Consider the following 24,074-nt stretch of genomic DNA (forward strand, 5'->3'; position numbering starts at 1 on the left):
CCCCGGTGGCAAGACAGCGGGGGAGTGGGCGGCGTTGCTGGGCAATGTGGAGGCGGCGGCAGCTAGCAGAGTCGCCAGTAAAAATGGACGAGGGCGTCGGCGACGAAAAAGACGGGCGAGGGTTGCTATTCGCTGGGGGGTGAGAGGGAAGGCCAATGTGCCACCGACCAGCGGGCCCGGAGAGAGGAGAAGACGAGCATGCGCGCGTCCGTCGCGTGTCCGCACCGACGCAAATCCGGCTTAAAAATGGGCTGGTAATGGGTCGCCCGCGAACGAAAAGCAGACACACGTCCGTTTGGGTCAGCACGTTGGACTGCGTTTTATGTCCACGCCGACCCAAACGGACAACGGCGGACGAAATGGGTCGCCCCATTGGAGTTGCTCTGAACTGGCTAATTTACTCTAGAACTAGGCACGGTAGTTCTTACCGGGCTTTTACCCAACCGGTGAAATTCATGACCAAATCACAACTGCTGCACTTGTAACATTCTACAACATGTGCACAATACTGTCCCATATGTTACTCTACAGTACATATAACATGGCAATCTACACATGATGTATAAGTATATATTGTCGTAGTACACGTAAAATGACAACCAGAAGAAGGCATGGACAGGCTTGCCTGCCTGCCTGCTGCAAGGTGTATACGGCCAACTCAGCGTCGCTGGTGCCATACCTGAGAATGGATCGTTGTTCTCTTGGATTTCGGGTTAAATGCAGTGCATAGCCTGACTAGAGTCCAACAACTTGGTCCCAACCTCCAAATCTTGATCAGATCATATAGTAGATGTACGGCCTGCCGGTGCCAACGTACTCAACTCGGTCCACATACATCGCTCTTCGAGTCCTAGGTGCTATAATATTTACTCCGGTGTGTCCTTGTAATGGCAACCCCCCCACACCCCAGCCAACTGCATCAGGAAAGCGGCAACCAGCAAAATGTTTGTGATGAAACTGAATGAAGACTGTATAGCACTATAGATTCTACAGATACATATTTCTGCCCTTCTGGCTCTGATGTGTGTAAAAGCATCTCCAATGTGGTAAATAAATGTATGATTAATGCAAGCCATGGTCCTAGGTTTTTACACCACAGAAGTTACACAAAGATTCAGTAGTGTCACATACCTTCATAAGCAGCATTCTGAACTTCAATGGACATAGAATAAATTATAATCTAGGCTTCTAAAGGGATCTGAAGTAGTCAGCGATAGTTCTTGAGAGGACCCTGGTCTCATTGAGAGCCAATGATTTTAAGCCCTGCGCCAGAGCATCCGCTGGAGTGTATTCTGAACCAACCTGCCATTTAACATCCTGTAGTATAGCTATAGTTAGTGCCTGGCACTGGCAGACATTAATATTAATGTTTTATACATAAATGGTATTACATATTAACAGAGCACTGGTCTAAGATATGATCCAGTGACTGAGAATTCCAACCCGACTAAACTAAAAATATCCTTTTGTTTTCTAGTGATAGCACCAGGTAGATACTATTGGTGGTGAATCACAGTAATCAAACAAGTTCTACACGAATTTTACAGAGTTCTATTTCTATATAACTGCATTTGATGCACCATACAATTTGAAGGTGAAAAAAATAACTAGCTGTACCTGTATACACGGAGTTAGATGTGTTCCTGACAGTACGACCTTCTTTATTTGTCCACCAATTGAGTCTACCCGAGGTCTCAAGATGTCCTCAATTATGTCTGTATCATCAATAGCATCAACGCTGAATTTGACCTACAATACGTACACGGACCATTAGCGATTGGTAAATTAGAACGGAAAGAGGTTTGCTTAAGTGCAAGTTTCTCAACAGTACCAATAATGTATTAGCTACACTGTAAGAATTCTTGCAGAATTCACGGTTCTCAGGTGGTGTTGGTTTGAATTCAGATACACCTTCTGTAACCTGTAAATAACATGGGAAGAATGTATGTTCAGGATTAAAAAGATATCTATGGACAAACATGTTGTCAGAGCACATTTCACTAATGAAATATAAGTTAGATTCATATAAATATAATACCTGATTCATTACTGATGGTAACTGATCGACAAATTTGCTTACGGATACCATAGCTTCTCGATCGTACTCCCGTATCAAACCTCCAGCTAAATCAAATAGGGCCTTCCACGCATTCCCTACAAAGTTACACCACACCGTTACTATGAAAACAGTCTCATGACCACTTTTTTGTCAATGTACATATTTCTATTCTAACTCTTGCATCATACTAACGTTTTGACACTAGGCATTTGTAACATTTATATTTATACCAATATAAAAAGACCCAAAGGGGCAGATCCAATTAATCTCGGCCATCAAACCATGACAATCCAACAATCTAGATTGCTCCAATGGTGAGCGCTCAACATGTTTAGCGTGCAATTAATATCATACCAAATATCAACGTTTGTGCTAATCACATAATTAATGTGTTATATCATTATATCCTACCTAATATCAACATGCAATTAATTTCCTCCCTAATATCAACGTGTGTTGCACGTACGCATATGCTAGCGTCGGAAGTAACAGAAGACCATGTGGTATCGCAACAATGATACAATAACATGAAGCACAGGAACCTCGAAAGCTACAAACTAACAATTAACATGGAAGGTTAGTGGCAACCAGCAAGCCACAAATATTTCATGGAAGTTAAATAATAACTGATAAATGCAGTGAATAATCACCTGATGCATCTCTTGCCGCAGAGTATACAGGTGATGTCTCCATCATAGGTGTTAGTTGACTAATGAGGGGGCCTATCTGCATAAAACAAAAATTTATCAAGGATAAAATAACAAACAAACAAAAAATGGAGAGAGCACAAGGTAACAAACTAAGAATGCAACGTGTCAGTACCTATACCAGTTGTTTACACAAAGTTCTACGTTGGAAATGAAGAATCAAATAGCATTGTTACATGTTTCTCAAACTCTTTGCTAATAGTTTAATTCTTGTAAGTCACAATTTTTTTGGGGGGTCGGTGGGTTCGAACTTTTGCACTGCCCTGATGGTTTAATTGATTACAAGTTTACAACTGAAAAAATGTTAATTATTTTATGGCTGAATTTGTTAGTCCAACATCTAAACCATAAATTGTTTACTGATCCTGAAGTTTTGGCGCTCTGTACTTCAAAATATGGAGCTGGTAGCTGTAGTTCAACATACATACAGCATGGAACTCAGCTCATCCCCTAACCATAAAACTGGGGAGAACCAAACACAAGCTAGTAATAACTAATAGATCAGTGCAACATCAGGAACATGTGCGTTTTTACATGACGAAAAGTAAATAAAGTGGGGGGATTGTGTGGGTTTGGACGGAACTGCAGGTATTGTATACATGTGCATAGTTCAGGGCCAGAAACCTGGTGTGTTTTATTGCGTGGGTAGGGGAGTTATTGGCCTATAACCATGTTGAATTGTTTCTAAACATGGTTCAATATCAAGTCAGTCTGCAATCTGCAGATCCCTGATCTGAACCACAACGACCGCTTGATGACTCTAAAGTTCAGAATCTCAAACGGTGATGCTGGACAAATTCTTGCATGTGTCTGGAATCTGGGAATTATGAACTTACAAGAATGCAGGTATCTTCGAAAGACTAATAAAACAAGATATTTAAAAAGGCACCACTTTATCTTTAAGTGTTTCTGCAGGAAATATTGTTTTGCGCATAGACTCAATGTTCCTTGGCTTCAATAATTCAATCAGTGGATCAGCTTATAGACATAAGCATAAACTACTTAGTGGTACAAAGATGTGATATTGTTGTGCAGGATGCAGATACACAGTTACCTATAGCAAAAAAAACTAAGCAGCATAGGTCCCAATGTAGGAAACAGAGAATCAGCTAGCCATTTCGACAAAACTAAGTGCCAATTGTTTTTCTGTTCATAAACCTATGCCAACGCAAACATACTAACATATACTACATTGTCACACATCACTACACCAGTTGCCAGTAAATCAAGTGCTTGGGCTGAAAATAGTTAAACAGAAGGTCACTACAATGCAATGTGCGAGAAAGCATGGACCAAAATACCTGCTCAAAGTAAGGAACAGCCTCTGAAGCGGGCCTATTGTTGAATGAGACAATCGCATTAGCCTAAAATGATCAGAGCCCAACAAAAGAAAATTAAACAATAAGCACTGTTACCAAGGAATTATACAAACAAAATTAGAAACTCAAACTTTCCTCTGCAATCTCCATTAAAGAAAACAGAATTTTGTGGTTTTGCTGCTAGTATTAACCAAATACCAAGCAATACTGACAAGTACTTGTTTGAGCAGTATCCCTCTATATATGCTCTCCTTTCTAGAGGCACCTAAAGGAGTTCTGAAGAGATGGGATTATCACAGAGCTAGGATGTTGTGGCAGGAGTCTGATGACAGGAAAATGTCATCTGGTGAGCTGGCAGTCTATTTGCCAAAAGATTCTGGAAGTCTTTGCGTTCTGCACCTGAAGACTATGAATCAAAGCCTGCTTTGCAAATGGTTGCGGAAGTTGGAAAACACTGATGGGATTTGGCAGACTATGCTGAAGAGCAAATATCTGCAGAAACAGGTATCGGGTTCGCTGCCAAGTGGTCATGAGCGGTGGACCACAAAAGCAAATATCTACAGAAACATGTTCCCTCTCGATGGCAACCTGGGAGTGGAGGCTCCTATTTCTGGGAGAGTCTGATGGGTGTCAACAATATTTTCCAGAAGTTGTCAGAAAGGATAATTGGTGGTGGTGGTAAAACTTTATTCTCGGAAGATAGCTGGGTAAATAATTCACCATTGGCAGTGCAATTCCCGACGCTTTACCACATAACCTTCAGCAAAAATGTAACAGTACAAACAGTTCTGGAGGGTCGTTTCGATACCATCCAATTATGGAGAACTTTGCTTGATGATACTGCTAAGGCAGTGAACTTGCAGGATATGGTGTCAAAGGTCTTTTTTTGCTAACGAGCAAAACAGAGTGAAATGGAAAGTGGGTGATAAAGCAGATTTATCTGTCAGAGCAACTTATTTGCATCTGAGATATGGGAGTCTGATTGGATTCAGCTTTGTCTGGAAGCTGAAGATCCCTCTGAAAATAAAAAATCCCTCTGAAAAATATTATCTTAACCAAGGACAACATGTTGAAATGGGGCTGGAATGGGAATGAACAATCTTATTTCTGCAGTGCAAAGGAGACTGTAGGTCATCTGCTCTTCCAGTTTGTGCTAGCCAAACTGATATTGCAGATTGTCCTATGTGCTTTTGGTCTTAATAGACCGTTTGATAGCACTGTGGATTTGTTTGCTACATGGCTTTCATCCTTCCCTGCAACACAAGCTGGTAATTAGTGGAGGGGCAGCAATCTGCTGGATGCTATGGAAAACTAGGAATGATGTGTGCATTCGACAGAATTTTCCTGATGACCCTGCTGATGTTATATTCCAATTAGGTAATCACCTATCTTCGTGGGCTTTACTGCAGAAATCCCAAGGCCGAAGAAGAATTGAAGGAGTGCAGCATTTGAAGATGGTGATGGCTGAAGTTTACTGCAGGTGTCATGGCTGGGCGCCGGTGATGAAACGAATAACGGCAGTTTGATCTTGATGTGTGGTGCTTGGATATGATTTCTGTGTGGCTGTTGAATGTTTCGTTGCCACAGAACAATATGCTTTTGTGATAGCCTGTGGATGTAGGTGTAGATGCTGAGTTGTTTGTGTTTCTTTCGCTCTTCCTACTCATGTCGTAGAACTATGTGGCAGCTTCTTTAATGGAAATCGACGAGGAGGCTCGGTGTTCCAAAAAAAAACTAAATACCAAGCGAACCTTTGGTATCTTTTCTGAGAAGTAGCTCCCAACCAGCAGCTGAAGCAGCGCGCCGTTACTGCAATTCGTTGAAGAATACCGTCAGTAAAACAAGGCTTCAAACATCTTCTGTGGTAAAGCATCGAGGGGGGGGGGGGGGGGGGGGGGGGGGGGCACCTGTGACCAACGGAGTAGAGCGGGAGGCCCGCGATGTCCAGAGCGCCTAGCCCGGCCTCCGGCAGGCCCGACGCTCGGAGCGCGTCGTAGCAGCCGTGGAACCTCTCGAAGACCTCCCGCGCGGCGGCCGCGTGGTCGAAGGTGACGTTGTACGGGACGCACACCACGAGGAACCCCTCCTGCGCCAGGAGCTCCAGCAGGTAGCTGCAACAAACCACGGCGCCCAAGCGCGAATCAGTACTGCGAAGCTCTCCCCTCCCGCCGAAGAAATCGCGGATTACCGCGAGGTCGGATGGACCTCCGCCTACCCGTAGGTGGCCTCGGGGGCGGCGCCGATGAAGGCGCCGCCGAGGAACTTGACGACGGCGAGCGGGCGGGCGCCGCGCGGGGGTGGGAAGAGGAGGCAGGAGTGCTCCCGCAGGTACGTCCTCCCCCGAGCGGGCGACGGCCTGGGGACGGCGAGCGCGGGTAGGGGGGCGTCGGGGCCCAGCGACGCGCGGCAGGAGAGGCGCCTGGCGGCCCCGGTGCGGCGGTGACGGCGAGGTACGGGCCGCGGAGACGCGACAGGTGGGGAGGTGAGCAGGTGAGCCGCAGCAGCAGCCGCCGCCGCCGCCGTCGTCGCAGCCATGGGGATGAAGCGGAGCAGGATGTGGGGACAAACAACGGCTGGTGGTTTTGCCACGAGGCCGACGGCGCAGCCGGAGACTTTCTGCTGTGAGGATTGAGGAAGCAGTGCCACGTGGGCTCGCAAGCGCCGCCTGATTCAACAGCAGTTTTTTTAGACAGTGGACCTTTTTTTTTGAGACACTTTAGATAGTGGAACTGAAATGCTAGGCCGGCGGCCGCTTTTCAGTTCCTGAATTTTTGAATCGTTGATGAATCAAGGTCCAATGGGCTCCGATCTCCCCTCTCTTGCCCGCTTCACTGATATTACTTCTTATTTATCAACTGTTAAGGTAATACAAAAAATATTATAAATAAATTTTACATCCAAGTATGTACACCAGCTAGCGGCGACTACTGATCAATGGTCACATCCCCTCGCTCTCATTGATGTCGGATCATGTACAATACAAGGTGTTTGGAACTTTGGATGCATGCTTGCAGAATATAAATCAGTTTTTGTTTAGCACCGCTACTTATTTTTATAGCAGAGGTCCCTAGCTAGGCATATGCCTCTGCCCTTTACAATTATACCAATGCTTAAGTGAAAAAGATATATTTCTGTAAGCACGTCTCTAACCACATTGCATTGTACTCCCTCCATTCTTAAATATTTGTTTTTTTAGAGGTTTCAAATGGTGACTACATACGGATCAAAATGAATGAATCTATACTGTAAAATATGTCTATATACATCCGTATGTGGTGACCATTTGAAATATCTAAAAGGACAAATATTTAGGAACGGAGGGAATACATGGCATCACCGTCCCATGCATGTATCCATTTTAGTATGCCTGCCTCCTCCCGCGCTGGTCATCCCTTCGCCCAAGAATCAATAATTCTTCTTTTACCATCATGAATCCCGTTAACCCTAGTCCTAATCTCTGTAAAAAAAACTCATGTTGTACAACTATGTCGCAGTTTCTTCAGTGGAAATCGACGATAGGTGATTACGTCAAGATGTTTTATCCAAGAATTGTTGTGCTATGTTCAGGCCATGGGGCCATTGCCCCCCCCCCCCCCCCCCCCCCCCCCCCCCCCCCCCCCCCCCAAAAAAAAGCAAACTTTTATCCCTTCCCCAATCATCCCAAGCTAGCTCTGCCACTGTTCTCGTCATTGCAAGGGTTTTTTTCATGCCGAGTGGTTCACTCAAGCCGTGACCTTCTCAAACATAGAGCATGAAGTAGACTTCGCTAGGTGGAAGATTCTGAGGCCGCTCAGGTAGTAAACCACTAGAAATGAACCACATGGAGGTCTGAGAAATGGTTAATGATGTGCATCATTACAACTTTGATGATGTCCTTACAAGATTTAAGGAACTCCACAATGAAGCCATCTAACTCAATGCCTTATGAGAGGGTAATTGCTTATGCCGCAAGAATTCGTTAAAAGGTTGTCAATGCCATCAAGGATACCCATGATGTTTAGAACCTTCCAATTGAAATTAGTCCAGTGAGAGATAACCCTCCCCATGATTGCTTTCATGGTTCCCTTTTCCTTGTGCAATGTCATCGACCATTTTCATGCCACAATCGACAGTCCATGGATGAAGTACTTCCGCCTTCTTGCATTTGCGTGGATGGGGGAAAATCTCCCTAGGTGAAGGTTATTAATACAAGGACGCTGCTTCTTTCTTGATCGCTGTGGATGTGGAAAATCTCCCTAGATGAAGGTTATTAATACAAGGACGCTGCTTCTTCCTTGATCTCTCCATCACCGTTGTGCGATGTCACCAACCATTATGACGCCTCAATCCATGGATGAAGTTCTTCCGCCTTCTTGCATTTGTACGGTAAAATCTTGTGCTAGCATCTCCCTCAAAGTGTCCGAATGTCTCTCTTCCGGTGATAGTAGGAAGTGTCTCATTGCCGGGTCAAAATGAAGAATGGCCTTGAAGCCATGTGAAGCTGAAGCTTTTACAAAAGGTTCTTGCTCCAAGCCCCGAGGAATCGACCCGTGCGACGTGCGTTGGAGCCTATGTGAGAAGTCGAGGCAAAGTATTACATTATTATGCAAATATCACACATAGTACAAAATGGCTGTTTCTCTTTGTGGGTCTCAACGGATTCTTCTATACATATAGGCAACATTATACTTGCACTGAACCTTACAGTCAGTGAGATTCTGTCATCGAGGAAGATACACAACTGTGTATGATGTACTGTATCAGCTAACTCTGGCATGTGACTATCTTCTACATACAGTATATGCTGTCAAAATTTTCTACCCCAAAACTTGGACATGCTTGTGTTCCGAAATATCAAAAGGAGGCTTAATTAGATCTAAGAACAAACCTATACACCTATTAGTCAGCATGAAGTATCTCTAAAAGAAGTTAAGGCAGTCAGCACACATAATCCACCAAATGGCGCAAGTATTGACTTCACATTATGATATCTGCTAGTTTCTCTCCAAGATATATCCAGCTTCCTGGGTAGTTTATACGACACTGCCCCACCTGCATTCGCAATGACATTGAACAGAGCCGAGTTAATAATTTAGCAGACAGGAAACAAAGTATAATTGCAGTTAAAACATACATACCTTATAATGATGAACGAAACAAATCATTCCTGCTCGGAGTTTTTGTTGTTACCACGACCGATAACAGAGTTCATCCGTCAAGAGTCCAGAAACTAGTATACAAATTTGGTAAGGGTATGAAACCCCCACAGCTCCAATCCATCGGCAGCACCCCTCGGTGTAATCAAGCAGCTAGCTGGGTGCTCTTTTTCGAGCACGTTACAGTGCGTTAGTGTGAGCTAACATAGTATACACTGGAGCAGCCCTTCGGTGCTCACGTTTTGTGCAGCCGTGATATCTTGTTGAAACTGGCCTCAAAGAGTACTTTTGTGGGTCCTCCCAATTCTCATGACACAGATGTATCCTTCTGAACAGGTCTTTGAGGGAAGAAAAGGATCGCAAGTAACGCACAAATACTTAAGCCAACCGCACCATCAAACGGATGAAGATGATAGGTACTAATCATCCAGAATGGAGTTTCAGGTTTGAATGCAATAATGCGAGTGGTTTGTGTGAGATAACTAGCAGTCATAATTCCAGATCGCAGGCCAATTGGTGCAGCGAGATTCCCTTGCGTTCTTTGCTTAAGCCCAAAAAGCACCAGGGAAAGTAGCACGAAGCCTGGTACTGAAGGTAGAGACCTGCCATTCATTTGTAAAAATGTTAACACCTTTTATTACTTGGTCTCACAACAGATCATGCTTGGTGCAAAAAAATAATATAAATCAACCCACACAACTGTTGCACCTTAAATCACTTTATATTATAAACATTTTTCAAGGTTGCTACAGAAAGGTCCTAATCTGTAGCAAGCTTTATTTTGTAGGATTGCTAGGCACTTCTATGTTCGACTAACCATAGACCAATTTCTTTAAAAAAAACTGTACTCAATCCATCCCATTTTCTGCCACTCCCCTCCCCTGCTTGTGTCCTTCACCCAGTTCCCACACCCACCCCACTACAGTAACGTCTGCGGAACCACGCCGCTCAGTTGCTCACGGGTTTTAATGATTGCCCCCCAAATCACGCTCAGCTGCTCATGGGTTTTAGATCCCAAATTTAATTACGATCGCCATGAGAACTACCAGTAGTAACATGAACCATGTGCTGAAAAATTAAGTAGTGAAATAACAGAAGGGATGGTGGCTCGACTGGATATTACCGGTGAATCAGAGAAAAAGCAACTCCAGACATCAGAATAGCATTGTAGTAACCAAGATCAACTGCAACTTCTTCTGGAAGCCATGATCTGAAAACCACTTCTTCCACCACAGAAATGCTAGTTGCTGTGATAAACCCTCTAAGAGCTGGCAACAATACATTTCTTGAAGATTTGAGAAGATCAAATGGTAAGAACGAAGGCGTCCCTTCTCGAAAAGTTGCAAAGCCAAGTAAAATGCTTATCGAATGCACCAGCCAAACGACAGACACGCCTCCGACAAGACCTTGGAAAAATTCTTGCAGCTGCAATCAAAGGTTTAGTTGTCATGTTAATGTGCCAGGAACATTTGACAGATATTTGCACACGAGACTAAGCAATGATCATACCCTTGATGAAGATGCAAGATTCATCCCATATTGCTCAACTGGATTCTCATAGCCACGTATTCTTTTTCCCCATAGCATTACAAGTATCATTATAGAGACATACAGACCAACAATGCAAGCATCCCCAACAATTCCTGTTGAAGCGCTTATTGTCCAGCTTTGAACAAGAGTTGGCAGTAAAGGAATCACAACAGGAGACCATAGAACAAGTACCATGAAGGAAAATCCCATGATCCTATGAATTTGATAAGGGCGAGTTAAGCACAGCATGATAATAAGACATTACCATGAAAATGTACACTCCCTCTGTATTCCTGATCAGCAGATAATAGAGGGGGTAACTAACATGTCTAATCAGCAGAAAATCCACCACCATAATATATGAAGGGGTGGGTTCAGTATTCCTGATTTCATAGTACACTTGCAGTAAGAAAAAAATTAATGAAACTGTCAAACATGATGATAATATTGCGCATGCCTTGCGTGTACAAGGAGAAGTTCACCAGGAGTAGTTAGTTAGATAAGTATCTTGTAATCTTTATCTTCTTTATCTCTAGCTTTTCTTCCTTTCCAAGATGTAATCTCCTAACCAACTTGTACGCGTATTTGGGCTCGCAACCCTGCTATATAACACGCAACACGTCTGCCAGGAAAGGCAAGACGTTTACCGCAAGTCGCACATGGTATACAGAGCAATCTTCTTCCACTAAACCCTAGCTATCCCATCTCCGTGCGCAGCCATGTCTTCCTCCTCCTCCTCCTCCCAGTAGTCGCTCAGCGGTGGAGTAACGGAGAAACTCTCCCGCACCAACTACATCCTATGGCGGACACAGATCACGCCGCAACTGCGGGGCGCCGGCGTCTTCCACTACGTCGACGGCACGTCCACCGAGCCGGCCAAAACCCACATCACCAAAGATGCTGCTGGGAAGGAAACCGAGGGGCCAAATCCTCTTCATCCAATTTGGGTGAGGGAGGACCAGCAGGTCCTGGGATACCTGCTCCAAAACCTCTCAAAGGAGGTGCTCGTCACGGTGACCGCGATCACCACGGCGAGGGAACTCTGGGTGGCGCTGGAGAGCATGTTCTCGTCGCAGTCACTCAGCCGCGTCAACAACATCCGTACAGCGCTGATCAATGCGCAGAAGGGCAACCAATCGGTGGCCGCCTACTTCGCCGCCATGAGGGGCCTCGCCGATGAGCTCGCCGCAGCGGGCAAACCCATCCAGGACGATGAACTCATGTCCTACATCATCCATGGGCTAGACCAGGACTACCAGCCCCTCATTTCTGCCCTGGACGCCCGCGTCACTCCGGTAACACTTGATGAACTCTTTTCCATGCTCAGTAATTTTGATCAACGCATGGCGCAGTACAACGGCTCCGGCGGCGGCTTCAAGTCGTCGGCAAACTCCGCCTCCAGAGGCCGCAGCGGTGGCTCTCGCTCTCGTGCCTCCTCTCGTGGCAAGGGGAGGTTCGGATCCGGCGGCAGTGACGGCTACTCCAACAACGCTCGTGGCGGCGGGCGCTCCGGCAGCGCAAAAGGGCGTCGTGGCGGCAGCTCCAACAGATCCCGTCCGGACTTACCTTGCTGCCAAATTTGTGGCAAGCCCGGTCACACAGCGAAGGATTGTTGGTACCGCTACGAAGAGGATGATGGTGACTCCTCACAAGACGAAGAAAAGGTGGCTGCGGCTGCCGATGGCTCCTATGGGATCGACACAAACTGGTATGTTGACAGTGGTGCCACAAACCACATCACCAACGAGCTTGAGAAAGTCACCATGAAGGAAAAATATCGTGGCAAGGATCAAATCCATACGGCCAGTGGTGAAGGTATGGGTATTCGTCACATTGGTCATTCAATTATTAATACCCCTAGTCGCAAAATACATCTCAAAAGAATCTTGCATGTTCCTAGTGCCCACAAAAATCTTCTGTCTGTTCATAGAATCGCCATTGACAATCATGTTTTTCTCGAGTTTCATCCTTATTTCTTTTTGATCAAGGATCAGGCCACGAGGAAAGTTCTTTATCGAGGTAGATGCGTTCGAGGGCTCTACCCGTTGATTCCGGAGTTCAGAAGATCCAATAAACAAGCTTGTGGTGCTATCAAGCTTTCGTCCACACGGTGGCACGATCGTCTAGGACATGCCTCTTTTTCCTTAGTTGAAAAGTTACTTAGGAAAAATAAGCTCCCGTTTGTTGGTGAGCGAAATATTGAAACTATTTGTGATTCATGTCAGTGTGCCAAAAGTCATCAATTACCATATCCCATATCTACTAGTGTCTCCACTAAGCCTTTGCAACTGATTTTCTCTGATGTGTGGGGGCCTGCTCCCTCCTCTGCCTACTATGTGAGTTTCATCGATGACTACAGCAAGTTCTCATGGATCTATCTCCTTAAAAAAAGGTCCGATGTGTTTCAAGTGTTTAAAAACTTCCAAGCACTTGTTGAAAGGAAGTTTGACAGCAAAATTATAGCTGTCCAATCCGATTGGGGAGGGGAATACGAGAAACTCAATTCCTTCTTCCAAAATATAGGCATATCCCACCATGTGTCATGCCCACACACTCATCAACAAAACGGGTCGGCCGAACGCAAGCATAGGCACATAGTTGAGGTCGGTTTAGCTCTTCTAGCAGGGGCGTCCATGCCCCTCAAATTTTGGGACGAGGCGTTTCTTACAGCTGTCCATATCATCAACATGCTTCCTAGCCGTGTCATCAATAATGAAACCCCTATGGAACGCCTCCTCCATGTCAAACCAGACTACACATCTCTTCGTGTTTTTGGATGTGCCTGTTGGCCAAATCTCCGTCCGTACAATAACCGCAAGCTCATGTATAGGTCCAAACAATGTGCGTTTCTTGGCTATAGTGCCCAGCACAAAGGTGTCAAGTGCCTTGACATCTCCACCGGACGGGTTTACATCTCACGTGATGTCGTGTTCGATGAGACCAAATTTCCTTTCGCTCATCTACATCCCAATGCCGGAGCTCTCTTACGCAAGGAAATCTTGCTTTTACCACCTCACCTCTCTGGCTATGATCAAGGGGGCATTAATAATTGTGATGATCATATGACTAACCCTACTACTAATAGCCTTTATGAGTCTTGTGGTGATGCAGCAAAAATTCGTGAAGAAATCGTCGCAAATGGTGAAGAAAATACGGCAGCAGATCCATATTTTATGTGCCCTGAGCTGGGGAGCAAATCTCCCTCGGGATCTGCCCAGGTGCTGCCGTGCAGCGAATCCCCCTCGGGATCGGTGCCTTGCAGCGAATCTGCTGCGACAGCCGCAGGTGGGCGCGCTGAATCGGATGGCCACGGTGACTCCCCTCGTCCGCACCAATCACCGTCCAGCAGATGGCAGGCTGGCGCTGGCCTGGGCCGCGTGCGGCCTGAGGCCCAACCAGTCGTCTACAAGCGGCGGGCAGCGACTCGCCGGGCTGAGGCGGGGACAGATCCTGACGAGGCCGGGCCCGGGCAATCACGAGGCAATGATGATGCGGCTCGGCCCAGATCTTCTGTGGCTGGTTTGCCGCTTGCGCCGCAGCAGACGACCGCAGAAGATCCCGATCAACCTGACGCTGCCGACACCACCAGTTCTCGAGCTGCGTCCGGATCCTCCTTGGGATCGAGGGGGGGGGATCAGGCTGATCCAGGCGTGGGATCCTCTGTGCCGGGGCTCTCTGTAGCGGCTCCTGCTACTGCTCCACGTCGCACACGGCTACAGCAAGGCAAAATTAAACCTATTGATTATAAACATATTACAAAACATGGAATGATTTGTTCAACAGGTGAACCAGGAGAACCCAACACTCTTGAAGAAGCACTTGGAGATGCTAATTGGAGAAAGGCAATGCATGATGAAATTGTGGCACTAAGGAAAAATAAAACATGGCACTTGGCCCCTTCAAGAAAAGGTAAAAATCTTATTGACTGTAAGTGGGTCTTTAGGATAAAAAGAAAAGCTGATGGAACCATTGATCATTACAAAGCTAGACTCGTTGCAAAGGGGTTCAAACAAAGGTATGGTATTGACTATGAGGACACATTTAGTCCGGTTGTTAAAGCTGCTACCATACGCCTTGTCTTGTCCATTGTTGTGTCTAGGGGATGGAGTCTACGACAGCTAGATGTTCAGAACGCGTTCCTCCATGGTGTTCTGGAAGAAGAGGTTTACATGAAACAACCTCCTGGGTTTGTAAATGCACAGGCACCACTTCATGTGTGCAAACTTGACAAGGCCTTGTATGGGTTGAAACAGGCTCCAAGAGCATGGTATTCTCGCCTCAGTAAAAAGATGCAAACACTTGGTTTTGTTCCTTCAAAGTCTGACACTTTGTTATTTATCTATAACAAGTCAAGAATATCCATATTTGTTCTCATTTATGTTGATGATATAATTGTAACAAGTTCATCTGATGAAGCAATAACAGCATTGTCGAAGGATTTAAGTGCAGAGTTTGCTCTAAAGGATCTAGGAGATCTACACTACTTTCTTGGTATTGAGGTCAAACAACACAAGAATGGTCTTCACCTCTCTCAAGAAAAGTATGCAACAGACTTGGTAAAAATTGCAAAGTTGTAAGTCTGCACCTACTCCTTTGTCTAGAACAGAAAAATTGTCTCTTGTTGAAGGAGAGCATCTGAATTCAGAAAATAGTACAAAATACAGGAGCCTGGTAGGTGCACTTCAATACTTAACATTGACTAGACCAGATATTTCTTTTGCTGTCAATAAAGTATGTCAGTTTCTTCATGCACCTACCACTGTTCACATGACTGCTGCAAAACGTATAGTAAGATATGTGAAAAACACATTGAACATTGGCCTAAACTTCAGCAAGTCATCCTCTGCACTTGTCAGTGCCTTTTCTGACTCAGACTGGGCTGGGTGTTTAGATGATAGACGCTCAACTGGTGGTTTTGCGGTATTCCTCGGACCAAATTTGATATCTTGGAGTGCAAGAAAGCAAGCCACAGTTTCAAGGTCCAGTACAGAGGCAGAATACAAAGCATTGGCTAATGCAACAGCAGAGATCATATGGGTGCAATCAATTTTAAAGGAACTAGGTATAAAAAGCACTAGAGCTCCATGTCTGTGGTGTGATAATTTAGGTGCCACCTATTTGTCAGCAAATCCAGTCTTTCATGCTAGGACCAAGCACATTGAAATAGATTTTCACTTTGTTCGAGAAAGAGTTGCAAATAAGCTTTTGGATATTCGGTTTATTCATTCTCAAGACCAAGTTGCTGATGGCTTTACCAAAGCTTTGCCTACAAGAAGTTTTGAAGACTTCAAGCATAATCTCAACCTAATGAAGTTGTGATTAAGGGAGGGTGTCAAACATGATGATAATATTGCACATGCCTTGCGTGTACAAGGAGAAGTTCACCAGGAGTAGTTAGTTAGATAAGTATCTTGTAATCTTTATCTTCTTTATCTCTAGCTTTTCTTCCTTTCCAAGATGTAATCTCCTAACCAACTTGTACGCGTATTTGGGCTCGCAACCCCGCTATATAACACGCAACACGTCTGCCAGGAAAGGCAAGACGTTTACCGCAAGTCGCACACAAACCATTGTTCATCTAACCGCTACAGTACAGAACGAGCCATTCATTGATAACACTCGTGATGCTTACAAAATAAGGCTATGCTGATATATGAAACTTATGGTGTTATCATGTCGCAAACTTGCAACTAGTTCTACAAGGTGATTGATGTAGTGTAGGAAACTAAAAAATGATCGGAACTTATGGTTTGCTGATTCAAAATTCAATGCGACCCAGGGGCATCCTGCCAGCCATTTTAAAACTTCCATATCCTGCTAACATAATCTATTGATGATATATGACATTTGAATTTATGTTTCTTCTCTATCTGCATATATTTCTGGAGAAAATTATAAGTTGGAAGAACTAACCTCTGAAATAAGTTACGTTCACTGATACGTAAGAACAAGATGAGCCTGTCAGTCAAGCTCAAAGCACCACGAATACCTCCCCAGAGCAGAGCAAGTTTCCCCACAAATTTCAAAATTCCACCTCTTTGCCCTAGTTCAGCTAGAACAGCAACGAGCCTGTTGCCAAAAGACAGACATGGTAAGGGTATTCACAAGACAACAAAGAGAGAATAAAGATGATAAATGCAATGGCAACATTAAACAGACCTATCGTGATCAAGTTCACCACCACCCTTCTTGGGTACCACCGGAGCTGCAACAGACATGGCTTTCTCAGCAAAGCTTCTCACTAAGTTGTTCTGGCTCTTTTCCAGTTCAGTGTCGTCAAGATTATGCTGTGTGCTGCTATCATGCTCTTCAGCATTCTTTTGCTGAGATATAAAAAAATCTGTATTGTTAGAATGAATAATTAACAGAATATTTCAACAATAATAATTAGGAATCAAGAATAACTCAAATATGCAACATGGAACGCACTATAAGGAACAACCTTTGTGCACTCTTGAACTTGTGACAACTGATCAATGAGAACTAGTACCTAATACTACAGATATTTGGACTATGTTCAAACAAAAGGCTGAGCCGGACTCCAGTATCCATGTGTTTTATTTCCATCCAGCTTAATTATGAACAAAAATGAAACAACATGGCATTATTTGCTTACTTGATGATGTGCTACGAATGCAGAAGCACCTAGGGCAGCCGTTACAGCCCCAACCATCATGCCTTTACCATCTGACTTTGTTATCTCCTGTTGCTTGTGCTCACCGGGTTTTTCGATATAATAATCTGTATTTGCTTCTTTTTGTGTGCAAAGATCAGCATTTGCCTCTTTCTGTGTGGAAAGATTATCCATATTTCCTTCGTCAGCATCCTGAACAATAAGATCCTCATCCAAAATTCCTGACTTGACCGCAGCTTTTGTAAGGTTGTCATGCTTAGAGACACCAACATGGAAGTAGTTTCTCAAGGACGCTAAAGTTACGCCAACTATCACACCCACTGGAAGAACCTTCCTCAGATCATGAGATTGCAGAACTGCAGTTGATACAGCTTCAACAACATTTTCGCCATGGACCACACCAAATTTCACAGTCGTTGGATTCCTCTGCACAGATGTTGCTCTGTATAACTCAGAGTCATGGACAATAGTTCTAGAAACTTGAGTAGCGAGTCGTTCTACATCATGTGCAAGACTTCTTTGAAGTTTCTCAGCTTTTGTTATCCCCAGTCTGCGACCAACTTCAGTTTTGAGAGTATTTGTTAACTCATCACTAATAAAGTATGTGAGTGTCTGTCTCAAAGCATTACCAGGCAACTTCTCAATTACCTTCCTTTTGGTTTCAGAGTCTGCAAAATTTCGCAGAGCTGAGTATGGTGGCAAAATAACATTGCCTGTCCTAGGTGGAGCTTGGGAGGAATCTGCATGCTTGATCCCTTCATTAACGAAGCTATATTTTCCAGATATAGAAATGTCACCTTGCACATTGTCCATTTGATCTGCTAGTTTCCATTTACCCTCTTGCGGATCAAGGAAAAGATCAGTTGCCGAGTTCAAATCTGGTGACTCAAGTTGCAGTTGCCTTGTAAGATATTCATGAAGGTACAAAGCATACTGCACCTTCAAATAAGAACTGGCAGCTACGTCCAACAAGTAATCAGGTGAGCCACTCACTATCTTTGCAACATCACCATCAACATCATTTCCAGGTATATTTCTTTGAGAATTTCTGATTTTTCCTTTCGAAGGTGGGACAGTGTTCAAATCAGATTTTTTCTCACTAAAATTATGATCTTCAGACATGATTGAACGAGCTTTAACAGAAGTATTATGTTGTGATTCACCAGATGATGATGGATTTTTGTCCTTTCCACTTAACTCATTGTCCACATCCACCATCACATCAGACTTTGTCTCATCAACAGGAGGTTTATCGGTGGCTCCAGCAGAATTCTCCCTGTCCTCAGAGTCCTTGTGCTTTTGAAACTGGTCAATCATATTTTCAATAACTCCGAACACACTATTGACAGCCATTTGAGTCGAGTCATCAAAATCAGTTAAGGCATCCAATGCCTGTCTCACATTATTAACTGACGGATGTTTAGATTCTTCTGTTTTAGAGATTTGTGTGCTCTGATCAACAACATTAAGTGCAACCGTATCTTCATTGGCATGAACTACATCAACTTCCTTGTCTACCATATTGGACTGTGGATTCTGCTCTGCTGTAACATCTGCCGACTGCACTTGCTCCCTGGGAGTTCCTTTTGAGTTGGCTGTTGATGGATCATTGGAAAGATGCTTTGGTTCTGTTACACTGCCCTGATCGGCCTCTTGCTTCTCTTCACTGCTTTCATTCACTCCAGAGTTATCTTTCTCAGATTTATCGAGTTGAGTCTGTTCACTTCCCATTTCGATTCCAGTTCCTACAGGCTTTGCTTGTGATAAATCGATACCATCAGCAGAATTGTTGTCGTTTGAGGTCAGATTAGTCTCTTTTTGGTCTCCCTCACCAATGGATGTAACACTCCTGTTCTGGTCAAGAATTTTGGCATCCTTAGCTCCACTCTCATGGTCTGACTCTTTGACCTTTTCTTGGACAACAGTCTTGGTGGTTGATCTTGCATTGGTCCAGCCGCGCTTCAATGCATCCAAATTGAAATTGTGTCGTTTAGATTGTAAAATTTCAGTCACAGACGACGTAAGCTTTTCACGCACATCTTCAGGTACAGCTTCTTCTAGAGCTTTTACAAGAGATTCACCTTGTTCTACTGCCACCAGAACCTTATGGCAAGAAAGAAACATGTAAGCAGCTTGACGCATTTCTCACAAGACTACAGCAAGAAAATTTGAGTTTTCCTATTTAAAACTCAGTGCTTCCATAAGCATCATAAATTACACGATGAACAGAAAATAACCTCCCATGATTGGCCTATGACCTTGGAAATGGAATACTATAAGGCATGGAGAAATTTGACTCAACAGAGAATATTATCTAGATCTACTATACCTTGTTCTTTTGATCATCATCCAGAGTGCCAGGCATTGTAGCATCCAGCATATTCATCACAAGACCTGCTGATTGTAGTACATGACCTTTTTCAACATCTTCAGGAATCTCTTCTGGCTCCTCTTCATCAGCCTCTTTGATTATCCTGCCTACATCACCATTATCTTTTAACAGCCCATTTTTGCTATTTTGAGCACCAGATACATGACCTTTTTCAATATCTTCAGGAATCTCTTCTGGCTCCTGTTCATCAGCCTCTTTGATTATTCTGCCTATATCACCATTATCTTTTAACAGGCCATTTTTGCTATTTTGAGCACCAGAATATCCATTTGCAGAATCATTGAGCAGCCCATTTATTCCATGGGGAAAATTATTAGAGAGAAAAAACTGAGCTTGCTCATGAAAATTGTCCTCTTTGGGGACCTTATTATCATTCGGTTGAGGTACGGTGAATGCTAGACCTTTGGATGGGTTAACGGTGATATCCACATCTTTGATAAGCGGATGACGACCCTTAAGAAGAGCAAACTCCACTGCTGACAACCACTGCATAAACCCAAAGACCAATTTAACGTGACAGCTGAAATGAGCAACATGACAACATGAAGTAAGTAATTGCAGAAGCGATCCATAAGAATGCTAAATACCATGGGGACTGCAAGCAAAAGAGTTTGGTGCCATCACTTAAAATGGATCAACTCATGCATCTAAATAAGAAGTTAAATAAACACTAGTAGACCAAAGAAAAGGGATAAAGCAGTCTCAAGAGAGTCAGCTAACACATTATGAGTAAGCATGCACGTGTGCGTGCCCACACACAAAGCACACACGTTTTGTTGTTTTTTATGTGGAAACCTTCAACAGCAGGGAGCTGGATTAGAGATCACGTTGAAGATAAAATATACTCTTCTTTGAGGTGGTACAAAAATGTCTCTATTGGAGTCAAAATAAAAAATGGCAATGTTTACCTCTAGGGTAAGATTCTGGCACCATAATTCAGTGTATCTCTCAAAGGTGAATCCAGTTGAGTGTACACAAGAACAAAGGAGAAGGCTGGTAAAAGGATTTTCTGATATTGAACTACGCGGTACTGACATAAGTGGCACAGTCCCATCATCACTCTGCAAGATATGGCTTCGAAGTTAGATAACCAGAAAGGCAGTATTGACAGAGCATGTAGCTGGATTTTAGCATAATCTGGGAGTTAATACATTCACATATCCTAACATTGGATTGATATAAAAATTTCAAAAAGAACATTAGACTGATTCGAAAGAACATTAGACTGATTAAAAAGAACATTAGGCTTATACCTGTATAAAGAGAACAGGTATTTTCAAACTGGCAACTGAAGGCCTCACGCTATTTTCCGAATAGAAGTCATCAACATTAGCAAACCCATGTGAAACCATGGATATTGCTCCATCAAAGTCACGCAAACAGTTCGCCGATAAAGCCTTTTGGACATCAAAGTCTTTATCCTTTCCTTGAAAGAGTTCCTGAAACAATAAAACAGACTAAATGTCCTACTCTGGAGAAGAAAGACTGCTTGCAAATGCAGGCCATCTCAGGGGCAGCTGGTTGGTCAAGTTATTTAACATGCACAGCTTACGCTATTGCTCTGTTTACAAGATGTGGAAAGGAGACACTACTAGTGTGGGGTCACAACCTTATTCGCACGCAGAATATCAACCAAGCCAGCTGTGAGCTTTTGATCAAGAGCGATATTATGAGGAAATGTTCTTGTTGCTTCCTGTAGGTCAAAAGGATTGTCAATACAAACAGCAGCCGTAAGAGGAGTAGACTCTCCAGCTTCCACAAGGTACTTTGTCAGCATATTGGCACCATAACCCCACCCAACACCCATTATTGTCGTCCATGGCCTTTTGCTGTTTATAAAGCGGATCGTTGTGCAGATGTCATCACTGTCAGCTGCTGTAAATAACCTACAGAAGAAGTTTGTTTAGAAGAGCTACAATTTTGGGCAAGATATATGTCATTGCAACCAGTGGCGGAGCTAGCCGAAAATCAATGGGGGTCGAAACGCAAATCATCAGTGTTTGGGGGGGGGGGGGGGGGGGGGGGGGCAAATGTTAAAAACATTCTAATCTAAGACTTCCTAAAAAAAATTCTTCAGAAATTCATCCAAGGCTGCCCCCCCCCCCCCCCCCCCCCCCCCCCCCCCCCCCCCCCCCCCCCCCCCCCTGCCCCAACATAGCTCCGCCACTGATTGCAACGCATCAAAACTTGTGTATAACCATCAACAGAGTACAGTGTTGCAATGATGTTCCTCTATAGAAGGGGTGAATTAAGTCAACGGCATAGCAATCACTAGAGGTCCCTGATGTTTCCGGATTACAAGAATTCTCAGTATCACAAATGATTGCTTACGGCTCGATAAAATAACAGTAACAGCAGTAACAGGTAAGAAACTAGTACAGTAATACTATGCTTCACTACACTGGCTGAACTTTACTTGACAATATCACGTTGCAATAACAAAATACTCCCTCCATCCCATAATATAAGATCTTATTACATTCAATATACTCACATATTGGATGTAGTAATTAACATCTTATATTATGGGACGGAGGGAGTACTTCCTACAGCTTTGAAGCTGCACTTACTGATCTGTTTTGGCTCTCATAAACTTAAGTTTTCTAGAGCCGTAAGCAATCATTCAATATACTCACATATTGGATGTAGTAACATCTTATATTATGGGTCTCGGAGAAGGGAGTACCAAAATTCAAAATTATGTACAGACAGCAAGCATATGCTATTTCCTGTTAGAATATATGTTGGTCAATTTAGTACTCAAGTTTGTAAATATGATCCAAGCAACAAATAATATAGCAATTTCCAGATACATACAGTTCACTCTTAATCACTGTTTCTGTCACCGCGATATAATAGCCCGGAAATTGGGCATAGAGAACTGCTTCTGACGCCTAGTAATTTACTCCAACAATGATATGCTATGCGTGCTAAATGTGCGGAATCGCAGACTGTGAAAGAGGTATAGTGAGTAACTTCACCTTGGCGTAGTAAGCGGTGATCCGCCGCAGCCTCTGGGGTTCATGACAATGGGGAAGTAGCCATTCTTGAGCGCATCCAGCACGAACATCTCGATGCCCCTGTCCATGCTGCCCTCGGGGGTGCCGGGCACGAGGAGCACCGTGGAATCGAGCCCATGCTCCTTGTCCAGATCCAGATTAGCGGGCCAGTCAAGCGCGATCACCCCGCCGTCCTCCAGGGGGATGCAGAGCCGCTGGTAGGACACCTCGCCGGTGCCCTGCCCGGCGGGCGCGGCGGGGATGCTGCCCCGGCTGAGGTTGACGTAGTGGCGGTCCTGGGTGAGCAGGCGCTCGTTGATGCCGTCGAGCAGCACACCCCCGTCCTCGAAGGACACGGACGGGCACCGCAGCAGCACGCAGCGGTTGAAGGGCGTCGGGCTGGTGAAGAGGATCCACTCGCCGGCGGCGGCGGCGTCGTCGGACTCGTGATCGGGGGAGCTGGGGGGAGGGAGGCCGCTCCGGAGGTAGGAGGACGGGGGGGCGATGGAGGATACGACGGCGGCCGCGGCGGCCGCAGCCGCGGGGCCGACGAGCGCGAGCGAGGCCGGGAGGCTGGCGAGGAGGTCGGAGAGGGAGGCGCGGAGGCGGGCGTGCGGGCGGTGGCGGCGCCGGCGCTGCCGGCGCCGCAGCACGAGGAAGAAGGGCGCGGTGGCGGGGGCGGCGCTCCTGCTGGCCGCGGGGAAGCGGGGCGGCGGCGGGGAGGGGGCCGGGCGGAGAAGCATCAGCGCAGGGCCTGCGGGGGAAGCGGGTGGGGGAGTGGGGGCGGCGAGGGAAGCGGTGGTGGGGAGAGGCGGAGCCGGATTGGGAAAAAAAGGGGAGGACGGGACGTCGACGGGAAGCAAAGGGCTCCTGGGCCTTTCGAGCGGAAAGCTCCGGCAGTTCGTCGTTATACCGGCGGGCGGGCGGGCCCACGGGTCCGTGTCGCTGGTGCGTGGGGCCTAGTCGCGGCTTGGCGCGCGCGCGGCCCCGTCGGCCGAGAGCTACGCGTACGGTGGCGGGGAAGGAGGCTTGCGTGGGCCACGAGGAGCGGCTTCTGGTGGGCGTGGGCGGGAGCGGGGAGGGATGTGGCGGTGGAGAGCAACGACCGCGTGGGCGTGGCGCCGAGCGCTGGCGGGCATGCATGCGGTGCCGTGCGTGCGGGGCTGACTGGCTGGACAGACGGGAGGAACGTTCGAGCGGCTAGCCGGGGTTTCTCGGCGCGTCTTTGGTCCCTCCCGTGCATTTTATACAGTGAATGTGTTTTATAAACTTTTAATTTTTATAGGGTCAAAACGGTGG

At 45.3% G+C, this 24,074-nt stretch overlaps 2 protein-coding genes across 3 annotated transcripts; both read right to left on the reverse strand.

Annotated features, from left to right (window-relative positions):
• Window positions 1–447: 447 nt before the first annotated feature.
• On the reverse strand, window positions 448–6,699 carry LOC125509362. The gene is made up of 10 exons (XM_048674330.1): window positions 6,301–6,699; window positions 5,993–6,196; window positions 5,837–5,894; window positions 4,068–4,130; window positions 2,710–2,785; window positions 2,039–2,154; window positions 1,832–1,921; window positions 1,618–1,749; window positions 1,132–1,317; window positions 448–914 (listed from the first exon to the last, which is right to left on the reverse strand). The coding sequence occupies exons 1-9, from the start codon at window positions 6,618–6,620 to the stop codon at window positions 1,189–1,191; spliced, it is 1,188 nt and encodes a 395-aa protein (XP_048530287.1). The 5' UTR covers window positions 6,621–6,699; the 3' UTR covers window positions 448–914; window positions 1,132–1,188.
• A 1,939-nt stretch (window positions 6,700–8,638) lies between these two features.
• LOC125509363 lies at window positions 8,639–23,655 on the reverse strand. 2 transcript variants are annotated; one of them, XM_048674331.1, is made up of 12 exons: window positions 22,758–23,644; window positions 21,386–21,662; window positions 21,030–21,215; window positions 20,685–20,837; window positions 19,714–20,262; window positions 17,367–19,487; window positions 16,910–17,073; window positions 16,664–16,819; window positions 10,730–10,964; window positions 10,344–10,645; window positions 9,203–9,822; window positions 8,639–9,116 (listed from the first exon to the last, which is right to left on the reverse strand). In XM_048674331.1, the coding sequence occupies exons 1-11, from the start codon at window positions 23,516–23,518 to the stop codon at window positions 9,528–9,530; spliced, it is 5,199 nt and encodes a 1,732-aa protein (XP_048530288.1). In that variant the 5' UTR covers window positions 23,519–23,644; the 3' UTR covers window positions 8,639–9,116; window positions 9,203–9,527. The 2 variants fall into 2 exon arrangements, with proteins under 2 accessions (XP_048530288.1, XP_048530289.1); XM_048674332.1 differs by lacking the exons at window positions 8,639–9,116; window positions 9,203–9,822; window positions 10,344–10,645 and having other exon boundaries at window positions 10,902–11,043; window positions 22,758–23,655.
• Between the last annotated feature and the right edge of the window lie 419 nt (window positions 23,656–24,074).

The sequence above is a fragment of the Triticum urartu genome, chromosome 5, assembly GCF_003073215.2.
Source record: "Triticum urartu cultivar G1812 chromosome 5, Tu2.1, whole genome shotgun sequence".
NCBI classification, from domain to species: Eukaryota; Viridiplantae; Streptophyta; class Magnoliopsida; order Poales; family Poaceae; genus Triticum; species Triticum urartu.